This window comes from Protopterus annectens, chromosome 3.part1 (assembly GCF_019279795.1).
Source record: "Protopterus annectens isolate FY-2018-M chromosome 3.part1, PAN1.0, whole genome shotgun sequence".
Taxonomy (NCBI): Eukaryota; Metazoa; Chordata; order Ceratodontiformes; family Protopteridae; genus Protopterus; species Protopterus annectens.
Window position 1 is genome coordinate 237,608,440 of NC_056732.1, and position 19,307 is coordinate 237,627,746.

General features: G+C 43.1%; 1 protein-coding gene across 1 annotated transcript in view; it reads left to right on the top strand.

Annotated features, from left to right (window-relative positions):
* Positions 1-19,307, top strand: part of ASTE1 (asteroid homolog 1) — a 336,696-nt gene that overhangs the window by 232,124 nt on the left and 85,265 nt on the right. Inside the window, exons 3-4 of the mRNA XM_044066199.1 lie at positions 12,339-12,405; positions 15,201-15,217. Of these exons, the coding sequence (XP_043922134.1) occupies positions 12,339-12,405; positions 15,201-15,217 (84 nt within the window). The remainder of the gene's footprint in view (positions 1-12,338; positions 12,406-15,200; positions 15,218-19,307) is intronic.

A 19,307-nucleotide genomic window follows, 5' to 3' on the forward strand; every position in this document is an offset into this window, starting at 1 on the left:
AATACACTCAAGTGTACTAGCCTTTGATAGCATTTAGTCGAAAAACCAAGCATTTACTGTATTTTCTGTCTGTGTGTGTAAAAAAACTTGAAAAAAAACAAAAAAAATACTTCTGCTTTCCTAACTTTCCTAGCTAGTTGTTCCAGTGATCAGATTTTACTGATCCCTGGGCTTTGTATTTGGTTCCTGTGTTCCTCCATTTTCTTGTGTGGCCAGAGGGAAGTTTCTTTACTCACCAGTGAGAGTGGGGAGTACTGAGCTGCCTGTTTGTCCTCAGAGGAGTGGTTAGAGACAGTAACTGGTAATTCATTGGCCATTTTGGGTCATTTCCTGTTTTTTCCAGCCCCCTGCTATAAAGCATGCTTTAGCGCGGAGTTGCTACAGGAGCACACAAGAGCAGCGGCGGTTAATCAAGGTTAAATTATTCGGGCTACCTAAAGTCCACTCTTCAAATTTTCCCTTAAAACAGCCTTCCTTGAACTGTACTGCTGATCAAACCAGCATATTCTATATCTAAAAAGTTTAGCTCTACTTGATTCTTAAGTAGACTATTCTCTATCTGTAAAGCCTAGCACTTGCTCCTAAAGTATTTTTTTACTTGATATAGCACTTTTAATATACATAGTACCCCACCAGCCAAAAACCCCTTTTCGATCACCCACATCCCCCGGAGTCTTTTAAAGTCCTTGTCTATTCCTTCTAGCATGTTGAGGGATCAGTTGCTAGTGTCCTCTCCTGCTCAGCTGGTGAATCTGGGAATATTGAGGCAATGTTACAATTGTCTCATGTACACGGACAACCCTCTCCTTCTCCCACAAAACACAAATACATGCGAGAGATGCAACTATATAGCCAAACTGGAGGCTGAGCTCTCTCAACGTAGGACTGGTGAGACCAGACAGGAGGAGAAGGTAACCACACACACCACAAACCCAGTCTCACATAGTACTATCACAACTTCAAATCATACACATAAATACACAAAGACATACTCGGAGGCTCTGATCAAAAATCTACCAAAACAGCAGAGGCCACCAAAGCAGACACCCAAACAACTGCCACCTCAGGACACAACACATGCAACACATAGACCACATAGTCAGTGTACCAAACAGTCACATCCCTTAAGGCCAAACACAATGCCAGACACACTCGTCATTGGTGACTCCATAGTCAGACACACTGACGTCCCACTCACCAGATTAAGCAAGGAAAAGGTCACAGTAAGCTGCCTGTCGGCCGCTAGAATCCGCCACATAACACAAGCACTCAGGTCTCTCAACAGCAGGTACAAGTACGACTCTGTCATTGTCCACGTTGGTGTGAACGACCTGAGACGTACCTCCTTGGACTACATGAAAAGAGACATAGAGGAGCTCTCTGATTATGTAGCCCAGGCAGGTATGACCCTGACCTTGAGCAGTATCCTACCTTCACCAAGAATGATGCCACAATACAGAGACAAGATGATCAGCTTTAATAATTGGCTTAAACTCTGGTGTCATTCAAAGGGGATCCAATGTCTGTCTGCCTGGGACGACATGCTGGACAAGCCATGCTGCTTCGCAAGGGACGGCTTGCACCTGTCACCCCTGGGCTTCCGGATATTGGCAAAGGCTCTTGCCACCCCATAGTGCCTTTTTAGGCAAGGCTCAAATTCTAAACCTACCACCCTAGAACACAAAAAAGGAAAAAAACTAAGGGTAATGCTGCTCAATGCCAGAAGTCTCAACCTCATGATGCACGCACTCGAGGCCCTTCTCAGTATGGAGAACATCGATGTCTGTGCTGTGACTGAAACCTGGTTCAAGGCTCCCGAGAGCACCCCGGCACTATCAGGCTTTACCTCATATCATGCGTTCCGGCCCCAACATCCGGACAACACCAAGAAAGGAGGGGGGGTGTCTATATTCATCAAGGACACCCACACCTCAAGGTTGGTGGCAACGCACGATGCATCGGAAACCATCCGGGTGCAATTAACCATAGGCAAGACTGCTCTGCAATTTGTAGCATGTTACAGGCCACCCTCTCAATCTCCGGAACCTCACATAGCTTTCCTGAAAACACTGGAGGGGATAAACGTATCTCACACCATCATACTAGGTGATTTCAACTACCCGAATATAGACTGGGATCACTACTCAAGCCCCAACACTCTAGCCCAAAGGTTCCTAGAGTTCATAAACTCAAATGCCATGGAACAACTAGTCACCATCCCCACAAGAGGAGATAACATACTAGACCTCATCATCACGAACATGGGGTCACAATGTTCAACACCGGAAGTATACCCCTCACTGGTGAGATCAGACCATAAACTAATCTCACTGGAAGTCCACATCCCGCCCCCACCTGAGATAAAAAAGACCACAGTGAAGAACTTCTCAAAAGCCGACTTCACACTTCTAAAGACTAGTGTGGTCTCTTTTAAGGCCCCCGAGACTGCGGAAACCATTACTCAAGCTGCTGAATCACTTACAAATGCCTTCTACCAACACCTACAGGACTGCATGGAACAGGCAATCCCAAACAAAACAAAGACTCTTTGTACCAAAGGCAAGCGTCCAGTCTGGTGGACCCCAGCCATAAACAAGCTCTACAACAAAAGGAGGAAGCTACTACAAGATAGAGCAAAATCCCTAAAAGGGAAAACACCCTTGATCATTATAAGTAAAAAACTAAGATCTCTCATAAAATCATCCAAGGCAAATATTGAGAGAAAAGTCGCTAAGGACTCAAAGGACAATCATAAGGCCTTCTTTAGCTATGTTAGAAACCTGGGAGGAAACTCCCAGATATGCTCAGAATTAGTTCAAAATGATGTAAAAATTACTGAACCTACAGACATTGCCAACATACTGGCTGACAGGTTCAGTGCAAACTCTCCCAAAAGGTGAGATATCTATACCAGAGAATTATAGCCCCCCAAACATCTCTAACGCTCAGGTGAGAACTGCTCTCTCCAAGGCAAAAAACACAGCATCCATGGGACCAGATGGTGTCCCCGGATGTGTGCTCCATTAACTAAATGAGGAATTAAACCCGCAGTTAGGGCAGCTGTTTAATCTTAGCCTCACCTCAGGATACGTACCAAAGGAGTGGCGTACGGCAACTGTGGTCCCACTTCACAAAGGCGGTGCTTCCACCGACCCGGGAAATTACCGTCCCATCAGCTTGACAAGCTTGATCTGCAAAGCTATGGAGAGGATCATAATGGAACTCATAAATAAAGACATAGGCGACTTGCAGACTTTGGATCCGACCCAGTTCGGCTTTGTCAAAGGCAGATCATGCCTTTTAAACTTGGTTGACTTTTTCGAAACAGTCACCAAGGCCATTGATGAGGGAAAGGCAGTCCACACAGCCTACCTCGACCTGACAAAGGCTTTCAACACAATACCCCACTCAGGTATCATTGAAAAACTCATCAGCTTAAATGTAAACCCATACGTCACAAGATGGGTTGCAAACTAGCTAAGTGACAGAACCCACAGGGTCAGAGTTGCTGGCGCCATGTCAGACTCAAAGCCTGTCACAAGTGGTGTCCCACAGTCTCAGTCCTGGGCCCTCTCCTGTTCGGCATCTACTTTTCAGAAGTACAAGCATACACAGGAGAATTATGGCTGACAAAATTTGCAGATGACTGCAAACTGGGCGCCATAGTTGAGAACACATCTGACACAGATATCCTACAGAAGGGTCTTATAGAAACGGATAACTGGTGCCAGAGCCATGGCCTAAAGTTAAACGCCAAAAAATGCATAGTCATACCCTTCGGGAAAAACAAGGTTACCCCTAGCTACCATATAGGCGGCAACCCACTAAGCACAGAAGAAGTTATCAGGGATCTGGGGACCCAGGTTGACAGTAACCTTTCATTTGACACTCACGTTGCCAAAGTAGTTAGGAAGACCTTCTACATTGCCCACCTGATCATGAAGGGATTCACATCTAGATCAAGGGAAGTCATCGTCCCCCTGTACTCATCACTCATCAGAGCAATGATTGAGTACAATGCCCCATTCGGAATGTATTTGACACGACACCTGCAGCAACTGGAAAGGCCTCAAAAGTTCCTCACCAAAAGGATAAAGGGTCTCAAAAATATGTCCTATGCTGCCTGACTGAAGGAACTTCAGCTCTATTCAGTCGCTTACCGTCTGCTCAGAGGTGACCTGTGCCTGACATACAAGGCCATGTCCAACCCAGAATTGATGAACATGCTTCACCTCAAAAAATCTAGATCCCTCAGAACTACAAGGGCGGGAGACTTAAACCTCGACACGGTTATTAATAGGACGTGCTGGAGGGACAGATTCATCACCCAGAGACTCCCTATGCTGTGGAACAAAATCCCGGTACATGTGAGGCAGAGCACCTTGCTGGCTTTGTTCAAGAGAAATCTTGACCAGTGGATGGGAGATCGCAGATATACCCCAGGGATTATCTCAGTGTCACTGCTTGACAGAGGCACAGCAAAATAATGGGCATAGTATCCTCCAAACTAAAGGGGTGGCGAAAACCACAAAACTCTGGGCTAGGCTTATAAATGCCCTTGGGCAGATAGCCTAGTATGAACCTATGAACCTATATGAACCTAAGAGGCCTAGGCAAGAGGTAGAATATGAATCTTCAGATCAGGTTTTCATCTCATCTGATTCCTCTAATGATCAGGAATACTCTCTTCCTCCTTATGAGGATTCTGACGCTGAAGAATCTATCCCCTCAGCTTCTCCTCCTGAGGAATATTCTTTTGGGGAAACATTGCATAGCATGAGGGAGCATTTCCACTGGGAGAGCCAAGATTATTCAGAATCTAAGAAAAGGCTCAGAGACTTTCTTTTACTGCCTCAGCACAGGCCCCTGGCTATTCCACCTGTGTTAGACATTGTAGATGATGTATTTTCAGAGTCCAGTCTGACTCCTGACTCCTTACCTCCACCTCCTGTTAAGCCAGACAGATACTACAGGGTTCCAGACTCCCACAAATTTCTTTTTAAAAACCCTGCTGCTGACCCAGAAACTATCTCTCAGGGTCCCAAGGGGGTCAAGGCTTCCACTGCAAAAAAACCCTACCCCCTCTGACAGAGATTCCAGGGCACTGAACAGATGGGAAAAAAAGATTTACACTTCTGCTACCTTGGCTATAAGGGCTTTAAATTGTCAGTTTCATATGCTTAAATATCAGCAATACATTATGTCACTGCTTAGACAGAAAATGTTGGCACATTCTGAATGTGCAGAAAATAAAGAAATGCAGGATTTATTGCATGCAGCTGAACAAGTTGGAAAGCATACTTTACAATGTGGTTTTTGATTCTTTGAAGGCCTCCTGCAGAGTGGCTGTTACGGGTTCGGTCATTAGGAGGCATGCTTGGTTAAAAGAACAGAATCTGCCTGATCATGTTAAAGCAAAATTATTAGATGCTCCATTACAGCATGACACCTTGTTTGGTGTTAAAGCAGAAGAGGTGTTGAAGAAAATGGAGGACAAAGCCAAATCTATGCAAACAGTCAGTCAAGGACTTCTTACAGGTACAGCCTCCAAGATTTAGCAGACACTGGCCTACAAAGAATTGGTCCTTTCCAGTGTAGGACAGGCCACAAAGAGGCAGATACAGACGCCCTAGAGGCAGATCCCAGCCCCAAGGCTCATACAGGTCTAAACAATGGGGTGCTTCTACCTCCAAAAGCGGAGAAGACAAATCACAGCCATATAGAAAGTAGTCCTAATGACTTCCCCCTGCCAACGCCAAGCACTTATCTTCTGGCAGCTCCTTTAGGGGGGGAAAACTAGCTCTTTTTTTTTCAAAACTGGTACCTAATCACCCAGGACAAATGGGTTTTGAACATAGTGTCACAAGGTTACAGGTTCCACTTTCACACCCTGCCAAGGGCAAATGGTATGCCAGACCTGCCAAATAAAAAATCAATGGGCAGAGGCACAAAAACAAGTTTCATCCCTCATGGACATGAGGGCCATTCAGCAAGTACCACAGCAAGAGCAGGGACAAGGATTTTACTCAACTTTTCTTGGTGCCCAGAAAGGACAAAGCCTGGAGGCCAATTCTGGACCTATCTATTCTAAACACATACCTGGATATTCCAAAATTCAAAATGTTGACTCTGCAGCAGCTTCTGCCCATGCTGGGCAAGAAGGATTGGCTGGTAACTTTAGACCTAAAAGAGACATACCTGCATGTCCCAATCAGACAGTCATGCAGAAGATACCTCAGATTCATAGCTGGCTCAATGCACTACCAATTCTCTGCACTGCCCTTTGGCTTATCTACTGCGCCCAGGGTCTTCACAAAATGCCTGACAAAAGTAATTGCATTTTACAGACAAAGAGGAATACAAATATATCCTTACTTGGACGACTGCCTTATTCAAGCAGAGAACAAGGACATACTACTACAGCATCTGGCGTTTGTAAAAAGATTATTAACATGCCTAGGGTACACAGTAAATGAAAAGAAATCAAAACTAGTACCCTCTCAAGAGATGATATTCCTGGGTGCAAGCTTAAATACAACTGCCCAGATGGCTTATCTCATGCCAGACAAACAAAGGCAACTGACTACTTATTTCAAAACGTTGGCAACAAACACCCAGTTAACTGCAAGAAAAATTCTGCAGGCTTTGGGCTTCATGGCATCCTGCATTCTACTAATTCCATATGCAAGACTGCAGTGGTATCTAAAAAGTGTTTGGACTCAACATTGCCACAGCCTGGAAACAAGAATTACACTCATTCCCTGCCTGCAACAGGAGTTTCGATGGTGGGCAAAGGCCTGTTACCACAACAAGGGGCAGCCATTCACCATACCCCCAGCCAGGCAGACATTGACAGCAGATGCATCAGATTATGCCTGGGGGGCCCACATGGCAGGAAGATGTATTCAGGGCTCATGGTCCGCAATCCAAATGCATCTACATATCAATCAAAAAGAGATACTAGCTGTTCAAAATGCCCTGACGGCCTTCAAGAATCTGCTTCATCCAGGACAACTACTGATAAAGACAGACAATACTACGGTCATGTGGTACATAAACAAGCAGGGAGGCACACATTCCTACCCCCTTTGCAGACTAGCCATGGCTTTATGGGACACAGCATTGACTTACCAAGCACATCTGCAAGCACAATTCCTGCCAGGAAAGATAAATACTCTGGCAGATGAACTAAGCAGAAACCTCATGGATCCCCATGAGTGGAAATTGGATCCACAAGTCTTCAACATGATAACAAGGAATTGGGGATGCCCAGACATAGATCTATTTGCCTCCCCTTACAACTGCCAACTACAGAGATTCTGCACAAGGACTTATCACAAACAAGCATGGAAAGTGGATGCTCTATCTTTCAGCTGGAAAAACTTAACAGTATATGCCTTTCCCCCACTGCCTCTCCTCCCCAAGGTACTCCTAAAGGTCAGACAAGAGAAGCCAAATATGATACTGATTGCTCTAGACTGGCCCCGCCAGCACTGGTACCCAATCCTGAGGAACTTGACTCAATGCCCAGCATGGACATTACCTCAAATTCCTCACTTACTGACCCAACAAAACAGTCAGATCCTGCACAGCCAACTCAGTACCTTAAATCTGGCAGCATGGTGGATAATGTAGCTTTTCAAAACACACCTCTCTCTAAAGCGGTGATGGACGTTATCTTGGAGGCCAGGAGGCCCAGTACCAGAAAATCTTATGCAAAAAATGGAAGAGATTCTGTGCTTGGAACCAGGTACAAGGAATTGACATGATTGTTCCAAATATCCCTCAGATTTTGCAATACTTAACTGAGATGCTGGACAAAGGCCTATCCTTTTCATCAATTAAGATTCATGCCTCTGCCATTTCAGCTCATTACAATACAGAGCCACCTATTTTTTCTCATCCTTTATTAAGGCAGTACCTCAGAGGAGCCAAAAACTTGCGGCCTCCAAGGAGATCACCAATACCTGCATGGGACCTCAATTATGTCTTGGAAAAACTCACTCTGCCTCCTTTTGAGCTAGCCGCTACAGCTGATATAAAATTTTTATCATGGAAAACAGCTCTGCTCCTAGCAATAACCTCTGCAAGACGTGTATCAGAGCTACAGGCACTCATGGCTGTGGAACCTTTTAAAATTTTCCATCCAGATAGGGTTTCCCTAAGGACAAACCTCACATTTATGCCTAAGGTAGTGTCCAGTGTGGTCCTCAACCAAACTATTCATTTACCTACCTTTTATCCCAACCCACAGAATAAGGGTGAGAAACTTCAGCATTCTTTGGACATACACAGACAGCTGCGCTTCTACTTGGACAGAACCAAAGCTTTCAGAAAGACTGAGCAATTACTGGTAGCATATGCTGCAGGATCACAAGGAAAGGCTATCTCAAAGCAGACTATTTCAAAATGGATAGGCCACTGCATTCGTTTATGCTATTCTCAGCATAGCATATCGGTGCCTAAGGGCATTAGGCCACATTCAACCAGAGCAGCAGCCACTTCAGCAGCCTTCCTCAGAGGAGTGCCAACCAAAGACATTTTAGAGGCTGCAACCTGGAGTTCAGTGCACACTTTTACAAAGCACTACCACTTACCACTCTACTCCAAATCCAGGCAGGCTTTGCCACTGCAGTCCTGCAGGACCTCATAGCCGTTCCTAATTCTATTTAGTTCCAGCCTCCCAACCTTAGCTTTGGGATTCAACCCAATTGTAATGACTGCAACAGTGAAACACGATGAACATAGTACAGTTGTGTACCTACCATAAATGTAGATGTTCGAGTGTATTCACTGTTGCAGTCCAGGTTACCCACCCACCACCCCCCTTATATTTGCTGGACCTTATCTGTACTTCTCTATTCTATACAACCTATGTGGTGTATTTGCTTGTAGATGAAGGAAACTTGTTACTTGGTGCATGCATGCTTTATAGACATATTTTTAGCCTACCCTTTTGGGGGCACCTGACATGTGGGGCAAGAAAAACTGAAGAAAATGGCGTCAGCTGCATCTTTTATACCCCTGGCGCACTGATGTCTGGGAGGAGGCGACAGCAACCGACGCCGGACCTAGACTTTGGAATTCAGGCGGACTGCGGGTAGCCTGCCAGCAGGATAACCCAATTGTAATGACTGCAACAGTGAATACACTCGAACATCTACATTTATGGTAGGTACACAACTGTACTTTACTGTACACACTCTGGCAACAGCTTGACAACATGGGGGTGTAAATGGGACATATGTGGCTTCTTACTCTCATAAGGTTTTGGGGAGTTGCTAGTGTGCCAGCTTTGTTCTCATAGATGTGTGTCAATCAGTTGTATTTCCTGTTTGCTGCTTGTACGTCTGGGATCATCCCACTCATTTCCCAGGGGACAGGTTGACAGGCAGCAGATATGGGCCACTTCACTGGACATTCTGGATATATCTGTACAGTTGTGGGGTAATGATTCTGTATGCAGACTACTACCACTGCCAGGATTCGAACCATGGCTGTGTATGCTACAAATACAGCAGTTCATGTCTCAGTTGCATGTGCTATTCGGATTTTGTTGTCTGCCTTTTCACTGCTTTCTGTCTGTGCGTCTCTCAGTTGTAGTAAATGGCCTCTCGAGATTACACCAGTCATATACAGGCATTCCTACACATTCTATTTATGGTGCACACTGTGGGTAACAGTGCTTAATACAACAGTGCTATTACGTGATTGCAAATTTACATTACTATATGATACCAGAGTATGCACATGCAGTCCAGCAGTTAGACTTTTATTGTCAGGCTATTACGCTTTTATTTACATACAAACTATATGAGACTCTTCCTGCCATATTCTTCAGTGTATGCAGTACTTGCCTTAAACAATACAGGTTTTATACAGGCAATTAATTTATTAATACTTTTAGATTTATTTCCTGTGACAGTACATGCAAGAGTATTACTGACCTGCCTCGTGTCACAACCTCTCCAGGCAACTTCGTGGGCCTCCTGGTTTGCGGCCCGCTCACTTGCAGCTGTGGAGGACATAAGATGAATATTTAGCCATACCTATCCATGATATACATGAGCTGGCAATTATTACACACATAGTGGAGTGATATTTACACACAGCTGGGACAGCTCCTGCCGTTCTAGCCTCTTGGATCCACTGCTCCAAGAGGTCCCCCTTATGCTGCTTCAGTTTGGCATAGGGATGTCTGACCTGCTCATCAGTTCAGGATATGCCAGTGGCACTGGTGAGGTCACGGGCGAGACAGTCCCAGGCTTCTGCCTTGTATTGGGAACCCTGGTACTGGCCCTGCAGCCATTCTCTGCTCATGGTCTTTGACAAGGAGTCATGCCATGACCCTGGACTCCTGGATGCACCAGAGCTGCACCCGGAAGTGCATACCTTCTCCCCTTTGTGCCATAATGCCTGCAAGGGGAAGCTACAACCAGTTATGAGATGTATTCCCACCTGTTGGGTTTAAGAAGGGCCAATTTCCCACACTTTTCCATGACTGGCCGTTTTTTAAAAGGCTAGGGTATGGGCAAACCTGCTTACCTAAGGTTGGCATTGTTTAAAGGGTTATAACACTGGGCACATTGAGTCAGCTGGCCTACACATTGCTTACACCTCCTAAGCTGGCCTGTGCAATGCTTAGTGTTGCTTACAATAGACTTTGCATTATATTTTCTTTTTGGCATTGATTTCTTATTCATTACATCTTGTATATATGCCTGGTATCCATGATTCGTGTGTACGTACACTGTATGGTGTCCTTTTGTTTTATTGGGGACTTCAACACTCTATTACAATTACACCTCACATCTGGGCTTACTGCTGTACTCCAGTTCACATATTTAGGTTATGTAGTGGGTTATAGAACATATGACTGTATACTGATTCCTTTCACAGGTTCAGTTTGATTTTACTATAGTGAGGACTTGTTTGGTGATACCTCATTCTTCTGTACTGCTATGATGGCTTGGTGGTTAACTACTGTGACTGTAGTGTATAGGGTCCTGGGTTCAAGACCTGCAAGGCTGTTTACTTTGTTGCTGGACAGAACATGGGCTGTTGGATACAGAGTGATTAAGGCACTTTTGAGCAGTTGTAAGTGGGTTTGCATGAGGGTAAGCAATGCTAACCTCCGGTTAAATATGCTTACAGAGAGTTAGCTTCAATTTTGCTTACCCCTGCGCAAACCCGCTTACTCCTGCTTACTACTGCTTAATAGTGCTTACACTTTCTTACTAGTGCATACTCCCGCTTACACCTGTACTGATTTAGACAGTAATATTGAATGGTTCTTGGGAAGGTGGGGGATTTGGAAGCTGTATGGAGTTGTCATTCATTACACATTTTACCTTCTGTTTGTATCCATGGTTCCTGTGTACATATACTGTATGGGGCACATGTGCTTATCTGGGGACTTTGCAACATTATGACACTAACACCGCACATATGCATTTAATGCAGTACTCCAGGTCACAGATATATGTTATTTACTGGGTTATGCAAGTAAAATATTGGTCATAACGTGATTTGCCATGGAAAATGGGATGTGCTGCAGTGAGACTCGAACCGGGAATGCCTGCTCGTAAGGCGAATGCTTTGCCCACTACACTATTGCTATGCTGCTTCATTTGCATATATCTTCCTTGTTGTTCTCTTCAGCCATTTAAGCTGCATTAACCGTAGCTATGCGATGGGCACACCTACGGTTAGCTTTAATCGGATTCTTAATTAAAAAAAAGGTTTATTTGATTTGTATGTACTATTGCTGTTGTACACGTGGGGGAATGTTGCTGGGGATATGTGGACACCTATGAGCGGTCTCACTCATTCCTTTGGCCTTTCTGCTGTTCTTCATTGCGGGGGCATGTATATTCTGAGAGCTCTGCTCTCAGACACACCCCCTGCACTCTTACATGCTCTGTGCAAGGTTAGGAGCTCATGCAGTGCGCCTTCATTAATATGCATGGTGCACTGCCATCCTGCTCCTAAATGGCCACTTCCATGCAGGACTAAGCTAGTTCTGCACGGAAGATTAGTAAATCCGGGGGATAATCTCTCACTCTCTCTCTCTCAGTCTCTCTCTGTCCCCAGTAATCATAACTTTCAACCCCTCATCATAACTCTCAACCCCTCATCCCCAGAATGTGGAACACTCCCTCTCATAATATGGAACAAATGGGCCAAATGTGGAAAGCTTACAAGGAATCTCAAAGGATGGTTAAAATGTGTTATGTTATACTTGTATACAAACTTCTTTTGATAAATTAATGTGATTCAGTATTATTTATTATCAATATCAGTTTAAAAAATTCTTAATACTGAATTTGTGATTTCAGTGTGGAACAATGAAGAACATGGACTTTTTAATGGACGTTTTAAAACTCAAAATGAGGATCATTCCTGGTAATGAGGTATACTTGAGAGATATGCCAGTAACAATTAAGAGTTCACACCTTTGTAGGGCTGCAGTACTTAATCCCCTAGATATGACTTGCTTGCTTTCTCCTTCATTCTCAGATCCACAGTACTTCTTTATCTAGATGATTTGCTGTTAACACACCAGTTTTGTCAGAGATCTTAACTGCTACCAAATTCACATTCAGACTTTCAAAAGAAGGGGGTAATTAGGAGTAGATATAAGGTGGGTAGCACGGTGGCTCATTGATTAAGATTTCTGCCTCACAGTTCAGGGTCCAGAGTTCAGTACTAACTTCTGGTCACTGTCTGTGGAATTTGAATGTACTCATCATGCCTGCATGAGCTTTGGCCATATAGTCCAGTTTCCTGACATGTCCCAAAGTTATGCTGGGTGAGTGGCTACATGTCCATATATAGAGCATATTTATCCTTGCCTTTGTTGCCCAGGTCATGGCTGACAAGATTTTAAGATAGACCAGTTCATTTGCCTAGTTGACAAATGCATAAAAATGAAATAAATTTAGAGTAAAATCTAAATTAAATGCAGAACTTGGAATATACAATGTTAATGATGCAGTCATAAGAACAGGTACATGTAAGAGTTTCCTGCTGAATAGATGTAACTTGGTGTACTTTTGGTTACTGAACAGACTAGGAATGGTTGTTTGAGTACTCCTGGTACATGTACTGCCGGGAGTGTATTGTTTCAGAATTACAATCAGACTGCAAAAACTTTTACCCAAACTTTGATTTTATGTAATACAAGGAAATGGGCATCGGGCAAAGCTTGTGATACCAGCAAGGAGATGACTCCAGTTTTTCGATTTCAGTTTGTTAGTTCCTGCTTTTGTTTCTGGTACATTGGGTTTGTTGGCTTCGTATCAGATGAGTTGTATGTATCACTGAAGCACCTGAATATTTGGACTATAGGGAGTTTATTTACTTATTTATTCATGCTGTTGTCCAGCTGGCTTCAACTACTTGAACTTCCAGTGTGTGAACTAACTGCAGGGTGTCTTTGAATATTCTTTGTTAACTGCATTAACTATGGCTAACTGTGGTTCATGATTTGTGCTGTGGATATGTGGGGGGATGTTTTCCTTATAGTGTACAAGCTACTGTAATTGGATTCTGTTGGTGTCCAGGTGGTAGCTGCAGTCACGTTCTGCATACATGTTGAAGTGCTGTTGTTTACTAGCTAGCCTGCTGGAGAAGGAGCTTTGATTTTTTTGGAGGATACTTAAACACCTGCCTACCTATTTATCCTCACTGCAGAAATTTGATTCATTCGATTGAGGTAGGTTACTCCATTAACTGTTTTTAGCAATTTTCTAAACACCTTTTTAACATTTATTTTAGCAGCAGTCCAATTGAAATTGCTTCTTGAGCTCTGATGAGTCTAAAGATTATGTTCTAGTACCCTTGTCACTCCAGGCTATTGCTGTTGTGTACTGTTAGCCCTTGTCCCCTGTCAATGTTCTACACTTGACATTAAACATTGAATACTGCCTGTATGTTATTGTCTTGAACCTGGATATTCTATTGTGTGGAAAATTGTTATAATGGAGATCACCTTCTGGTCTTGTATGAGTGGACGAACTTGTATTATTGCTTTGGGGATCTTCTTGGAGCTTACTGAGTGTGGTGTGGGTATGGGTTTGGAATTTAATTCCTTCTGGCTGTTTTATGATAAACTGTGTTGCCTTGTTTAACTATATATTTTTACAGGCCCTGATTACCAATTTGTTGCTTATTTGCTTGTAACATTTTTGTTTTCTAAGGGCTTGTGGCTGGGTTATTTAATGGGACAAATCTAACCTAAATATTAACAGCTAACTTAGTTTAGATTGGTGTTATTGCTGTGCTGTTGGTGATCTGTTTTTATCTCTTTGTGCTTCTTTCATTTTTGACTTGTAGTCTATGGACACCTGCTTGGCTTGCACTGTGTGTCCTATTCTAAGAACCGCCTGCTGACCCTTTATCCATTTTGTCCTTTGCCATATGACCGCTGTACCTCTCTTAACAGGAGGCTTTAGGTGTAGAAGACTCATAGAGCTGAGTCCATGAAGAGACTTTTTCTTTATTGCTTTGTCAGGGTCTGCTCATTAGATACTAGAATTAACGCAACACTACCAAAAAGCAAAATAGCATCGTGATCAGGATCTTAGTACCAGTACCATGGAAACAGGATTTACATCAGTGGTCAATGAGTAGAACCTGCCCTTCTCATTGTCCTAAGGCTGCATTATGAAATGCCAGATTGATCAGGAATAAACTAGATGTTATACTTGTTAACTGTGTACAGTCGACCTGGCATCATTACCAAGACGTGCCTGGATAAGAACACAGGACCCGGTTAAGGCACTGGTGTTGCTCCAGGTCATTGGGTCATTCACAGCTGTTGGATTGGTTACTCCATTTGTGGGGCTGTCTATATTATATGTTTTACTTCTGGTCTAGAACTGGTCAGGGTTGATACTGGAAAATATAACTCCTTTAAATTTGTCTGGGGAGGACAGGAGTGAATTGCAATTTCTCCATGTGTATCATCCACCAGACTAATTTGGCACATTTCTGTAAGAGTTCTCAGATCTCCTCATTAGCCTAGTACATGCAATCCCCTCATATGGTTAGTCCTGGGAGATTTTAGTGCCTGGGTAGATGATGACATCTGTGAACTAGCCATGGACCTCTTGAGTTTAATGGAGGGCTTCAGTTTTATTCAGGTTCTTTTTTCTGCAAGCCATAAGTTTTTTCATTCTTTCTGTTTAATTTTCTAGCTTGCTGCTGAAACCAGGTAATTGGTGCTGGTGTTAGTTTTTTTGGTCTAACCATTCAGTGGAAACTGGTCCATTTCAGACTTCACTGTCCCTTACCTTAGGTTCTCCCTGCTGAGCTGCTGAACTGTAGAGATCTTAAAACAGTAAATTGTGATATTTTCTGTCTAAGTTTTGAACAACTGTTGGAGAGGATATGTAGAAATGATCCATATGGCCTACTTTCAGTTTATAATCATGCTGTTACCAGCACAGTGGATAGGTTACTCCAGTGATTGTATGCCCTAGACTTATGGTTCTTCGCGAACTTGTGACTGTGAACTAGGTCCATGGTATAGGCGAGGGCAGAGGTTGATGGAGCAAGACATACCTTTCTGAGGGCAAAGTTATTGTGAACAAACATTGTTTTCTACAATACTAAAATTTTGTGTAAGCAGATTGTATCTCTTACCTTGGAGATCTTTGGTGCAGTTAATCATCTAACTGCACTCTTTGGGCTTTTTGGCAGACTGAGCAACACTGTTTGAAGACCCAGATCATTTTATTTCTTTCTGATGATGAATGCAAGGGGACCATGTGATTCATTTTGGACAAGCTTGCCAAGATAAGGTGCTCTTATCCCTGGGAGCCACTAGTTGAGGATTGCTGGTCATCACATACTGATAACTTGGGCTTTTGCTGGGTTAAGTTTGAGTATGTCTGTTAGCTGAAACTACTTTGCTGAGTTTCTCATATATCTCTCACCTACTGTGGTGTGAATCATGGTCCAGCAAGGCTAATTCATGCTTGTCTTGGTTTACTAGATCAGTGCATCTCCACGTAGTTGAATCCTTTCTAAGAAGCAGGTAATTTTTCAGCCTCTGTAAAGGAGGCTGTGGATGCCAAAGTTTAAAGGAGGCTGTGGATACCAGGGTTAAAAATAAATCCTCTTTTGGCTGTAACTCTATTAGACAATGATTGCCCTGTCTCTAACTTTCTGTATCTTATAAATGCGATTAAGAAATTAGTCTATACACATCTATATTCTTTCTTGGTGTTGCATGGCCTACTAGATCCCAGTCATTCTGGATTTAGATAAAGTCACACAGTCAACCCTAATCCAAGTGTGTAATGACTTCCTGATAGTGAGAGAGAAAAGAAAGTTTTATGTCTTGGTCCTGCTTGATCTCTTCACAGCTTTTGATACATTGGATCATGTGATCCTTGTCTAGCTCCTTTGGATTCAACAACAGTGTGGTGTCAGGGATCAACTCCTGTGGATGCTTCCTGCTAGAGTGTGTTGTTCCTCAGGGCTCAATCTTGGCAGGAAGTAACCATAAATGGGGAGAAGTCTTCTCTGACACAGGTTCAAAGGATATCCTTCGTATGAGTGCTCCAGACTTGACCATTTGATTGCTGCTTTGGAAGAGATAGCCATTGGAGGGATTGTTAGTTAAAACAGTTTATACAAATAGATTGGACAAATAATATAGTAACAATGGGATAATTACTGTTATGGAATACAGATATGTTTCTTAGTTTACTAATATATTTCATATGCGGTTCATATTGTTTGCCTGTTGTTGGAAGGCTTTTTTTTTATTTTGTGGGGTTAATAAATTTTTTCTCAAAAATATAACCATCTGAAATAGTTGTCATAAATATGGAATTGGACACTCTCTGATGTTCATCTTCCCCTTCTTTGGGGAAGGGCTAGGATGTTTATGGATTAGTACTGGACTAGTTTTTCTTGAGGGTAATTTTAAGCCTAACCAGTTTTCCCTCAAAAGTGAGTGTCTGACTAAGCAACTTACTCAGGGTGACACAGTAGGAACTTAAGGCTGAAGGAATCAAACACTTTCCCACATAAACTGCAGCTCCTCACAGCCTTATCTGTCTGTGACAACTAGGAAGTAGACTCCTTGCACTTTGTGGGAAGACTCTTTATCCCACAAGCAAAGCATATGTCACTGTACCATTAACCAGCTGGCTGAGGGCATAACACAGTGTCCAGCTCAGACTTTGTTGCCACAGTCATCATGGTACCATTTGCACATCTGAGGATTCAGATGCTGCAGTAGACTGTTACTTGTCTGTGCTGGCACAGCCATCACATGCTCATGGACATTTTCATCATATCAGCCCCTTGTTGCCAGGCCTTGTAGTGGTAGATAATTGCAACTAACTTTCTGTGGTGGGTATTTCCTTTCTTCACCTGATCTTAAAAATTACAGTGACAAATGGTTTGCTTGTGGGATGGGGAATTTTCCCACACGTTGCAAGGAGTGAGATCCTTTTGGAGAGGCTCCACATCAGCCAGTTAGAGCTAAGAGCAGTCCTCATGGCCCCATTGGCGTCAGAGGTAAAGCTGCTTTCAGGCATTCTGTTAACCTCATCAGAGTATGTTTCTTAAGGTATCTAAATAAGCAGATACACAAGGGCAATACTGCATAATGTTGGGGAAATGGGCTAGCTGGTAGATTCTGTGTACTTCTTTCCCATTTCTCTTCTGGAGCTGTGGACTCAGAGGCTGAACTCACTCCAGTATTTACAGAATTAACACTCCAGAGATCAGCCTGTTTACCACCCAGGAGGGGCAGGGTCCTTCCCCTCATCTGCTTGGTGCAGCAGAGCAAGATGGAGGTAGCAGTGGGTATGTTCTTCATCCCATGGCTCAGGGGATTCCTGTATGCATTCATGCATTTCCCACTGATGCCATATCTCTTTGCACTGTTCAGGTATGATTGACTGATTTTTCTTTCTCATTACTCCTTGGTGAGTAAGAAATTTATGTTTTCAGGGACTTGAATTCAGTACAGTGTAGTCAACCCTCCCAAGATAAGTGAAGTCAGTCAGCTTGTGGGACACCATGACTTGTCTCGGGCAACTTTTAGATGTGCATCTTAGTTATTCCTTCATCAGGGATCATGTTTCATCTGTTTCTGCGCATCATAAGTTTGTGGAGCACAGGGTTATAGCCTAGCAGTGGCTGGTCAAACATTTCCTTAAAAGAGTGCAACATTTTCATCCACATTTGAAGACCCCCCCCCTTTCCACTGTGACACCTGATTTTTCACAACTTGTAGTCTTGCATATTAACCCTCTGAGCTTGCTTAGCACAGCAGCATTGAGGTTTGTTTATTTAAAGAATGTCTTCCCAATCACAGTCACCTCTGCACTTAGGATGTTTTAACTTCAGGCCTTTATATGTGGAGAACCATGCCTGCTGTGGCACAAGGATTAGGGGTCCTTTACAATAAATCCACTTTTCTTTACAAAGATGGTTCTTATCTCAACCAGTCTGTCAGTCTTTTGGTTTCATTTGTAGGTGTGAAAGCCCTTCTCATTCCAGATGTACAGCATCAGCTAAGGTGGTGTTGTGCACAAGTTTTAAAAGATGGGCCAGCTATTCATCTCCTTTGCTTGTGTAAAGACGGGCCTGTATTAGCCAAGCAGACCTTTTCCAGGTATACTACAATCTGTGTTATCTTTTGCCATCAGGTGACAAACTGCCTTTTGGAAAATATTTTATTCAAAGCCCATTTTCCTAGAGAAACCTCAATTTTCTGCTTCAGCAGTGCCAGCTTTACAGATATTTACACTGTCAAATTGGTCTTTGGTGCAGACCTTCACAAATAATTAGTATTTCAGTCATAACTCTGATAGTTCAGCCTCTTTTAGGAAATCAGCACTGCAAGACTCTGCCTTGTAAGGTGCTTCATTCTTCATATTGTCCTCTGACTCCTCCCATCCTAGTATTTTTAGTGCTTGGGACTCAACTCAGCTATGAACCCATCAAGAATCCACTAGTGTACAACTCCTGGAAATCAAGAAATAATAATGAAGGTGTGCAATTTCTCTGTTAACAAGAATGTTTGTTATTTGTTGAATTTATTGATTTATTTCTTGATTTCCAGGAAGGTAATCATTAATGGAGCTGGGGCAGACTGACAGAGAGATTTCAGGTACCACTTTATCTTTCTTATGTGGAGTCTTGCCAGGGGTATGATGCATATTATAGATGCTGTAACACCCAAAATCTGGAGATATTCCCTCACAGTGACCAAAGTCTGAGTGGAAAACCTTAAAAACACATCTAATGAACAATCGATTTTTTTCCTGTTGAAAAGT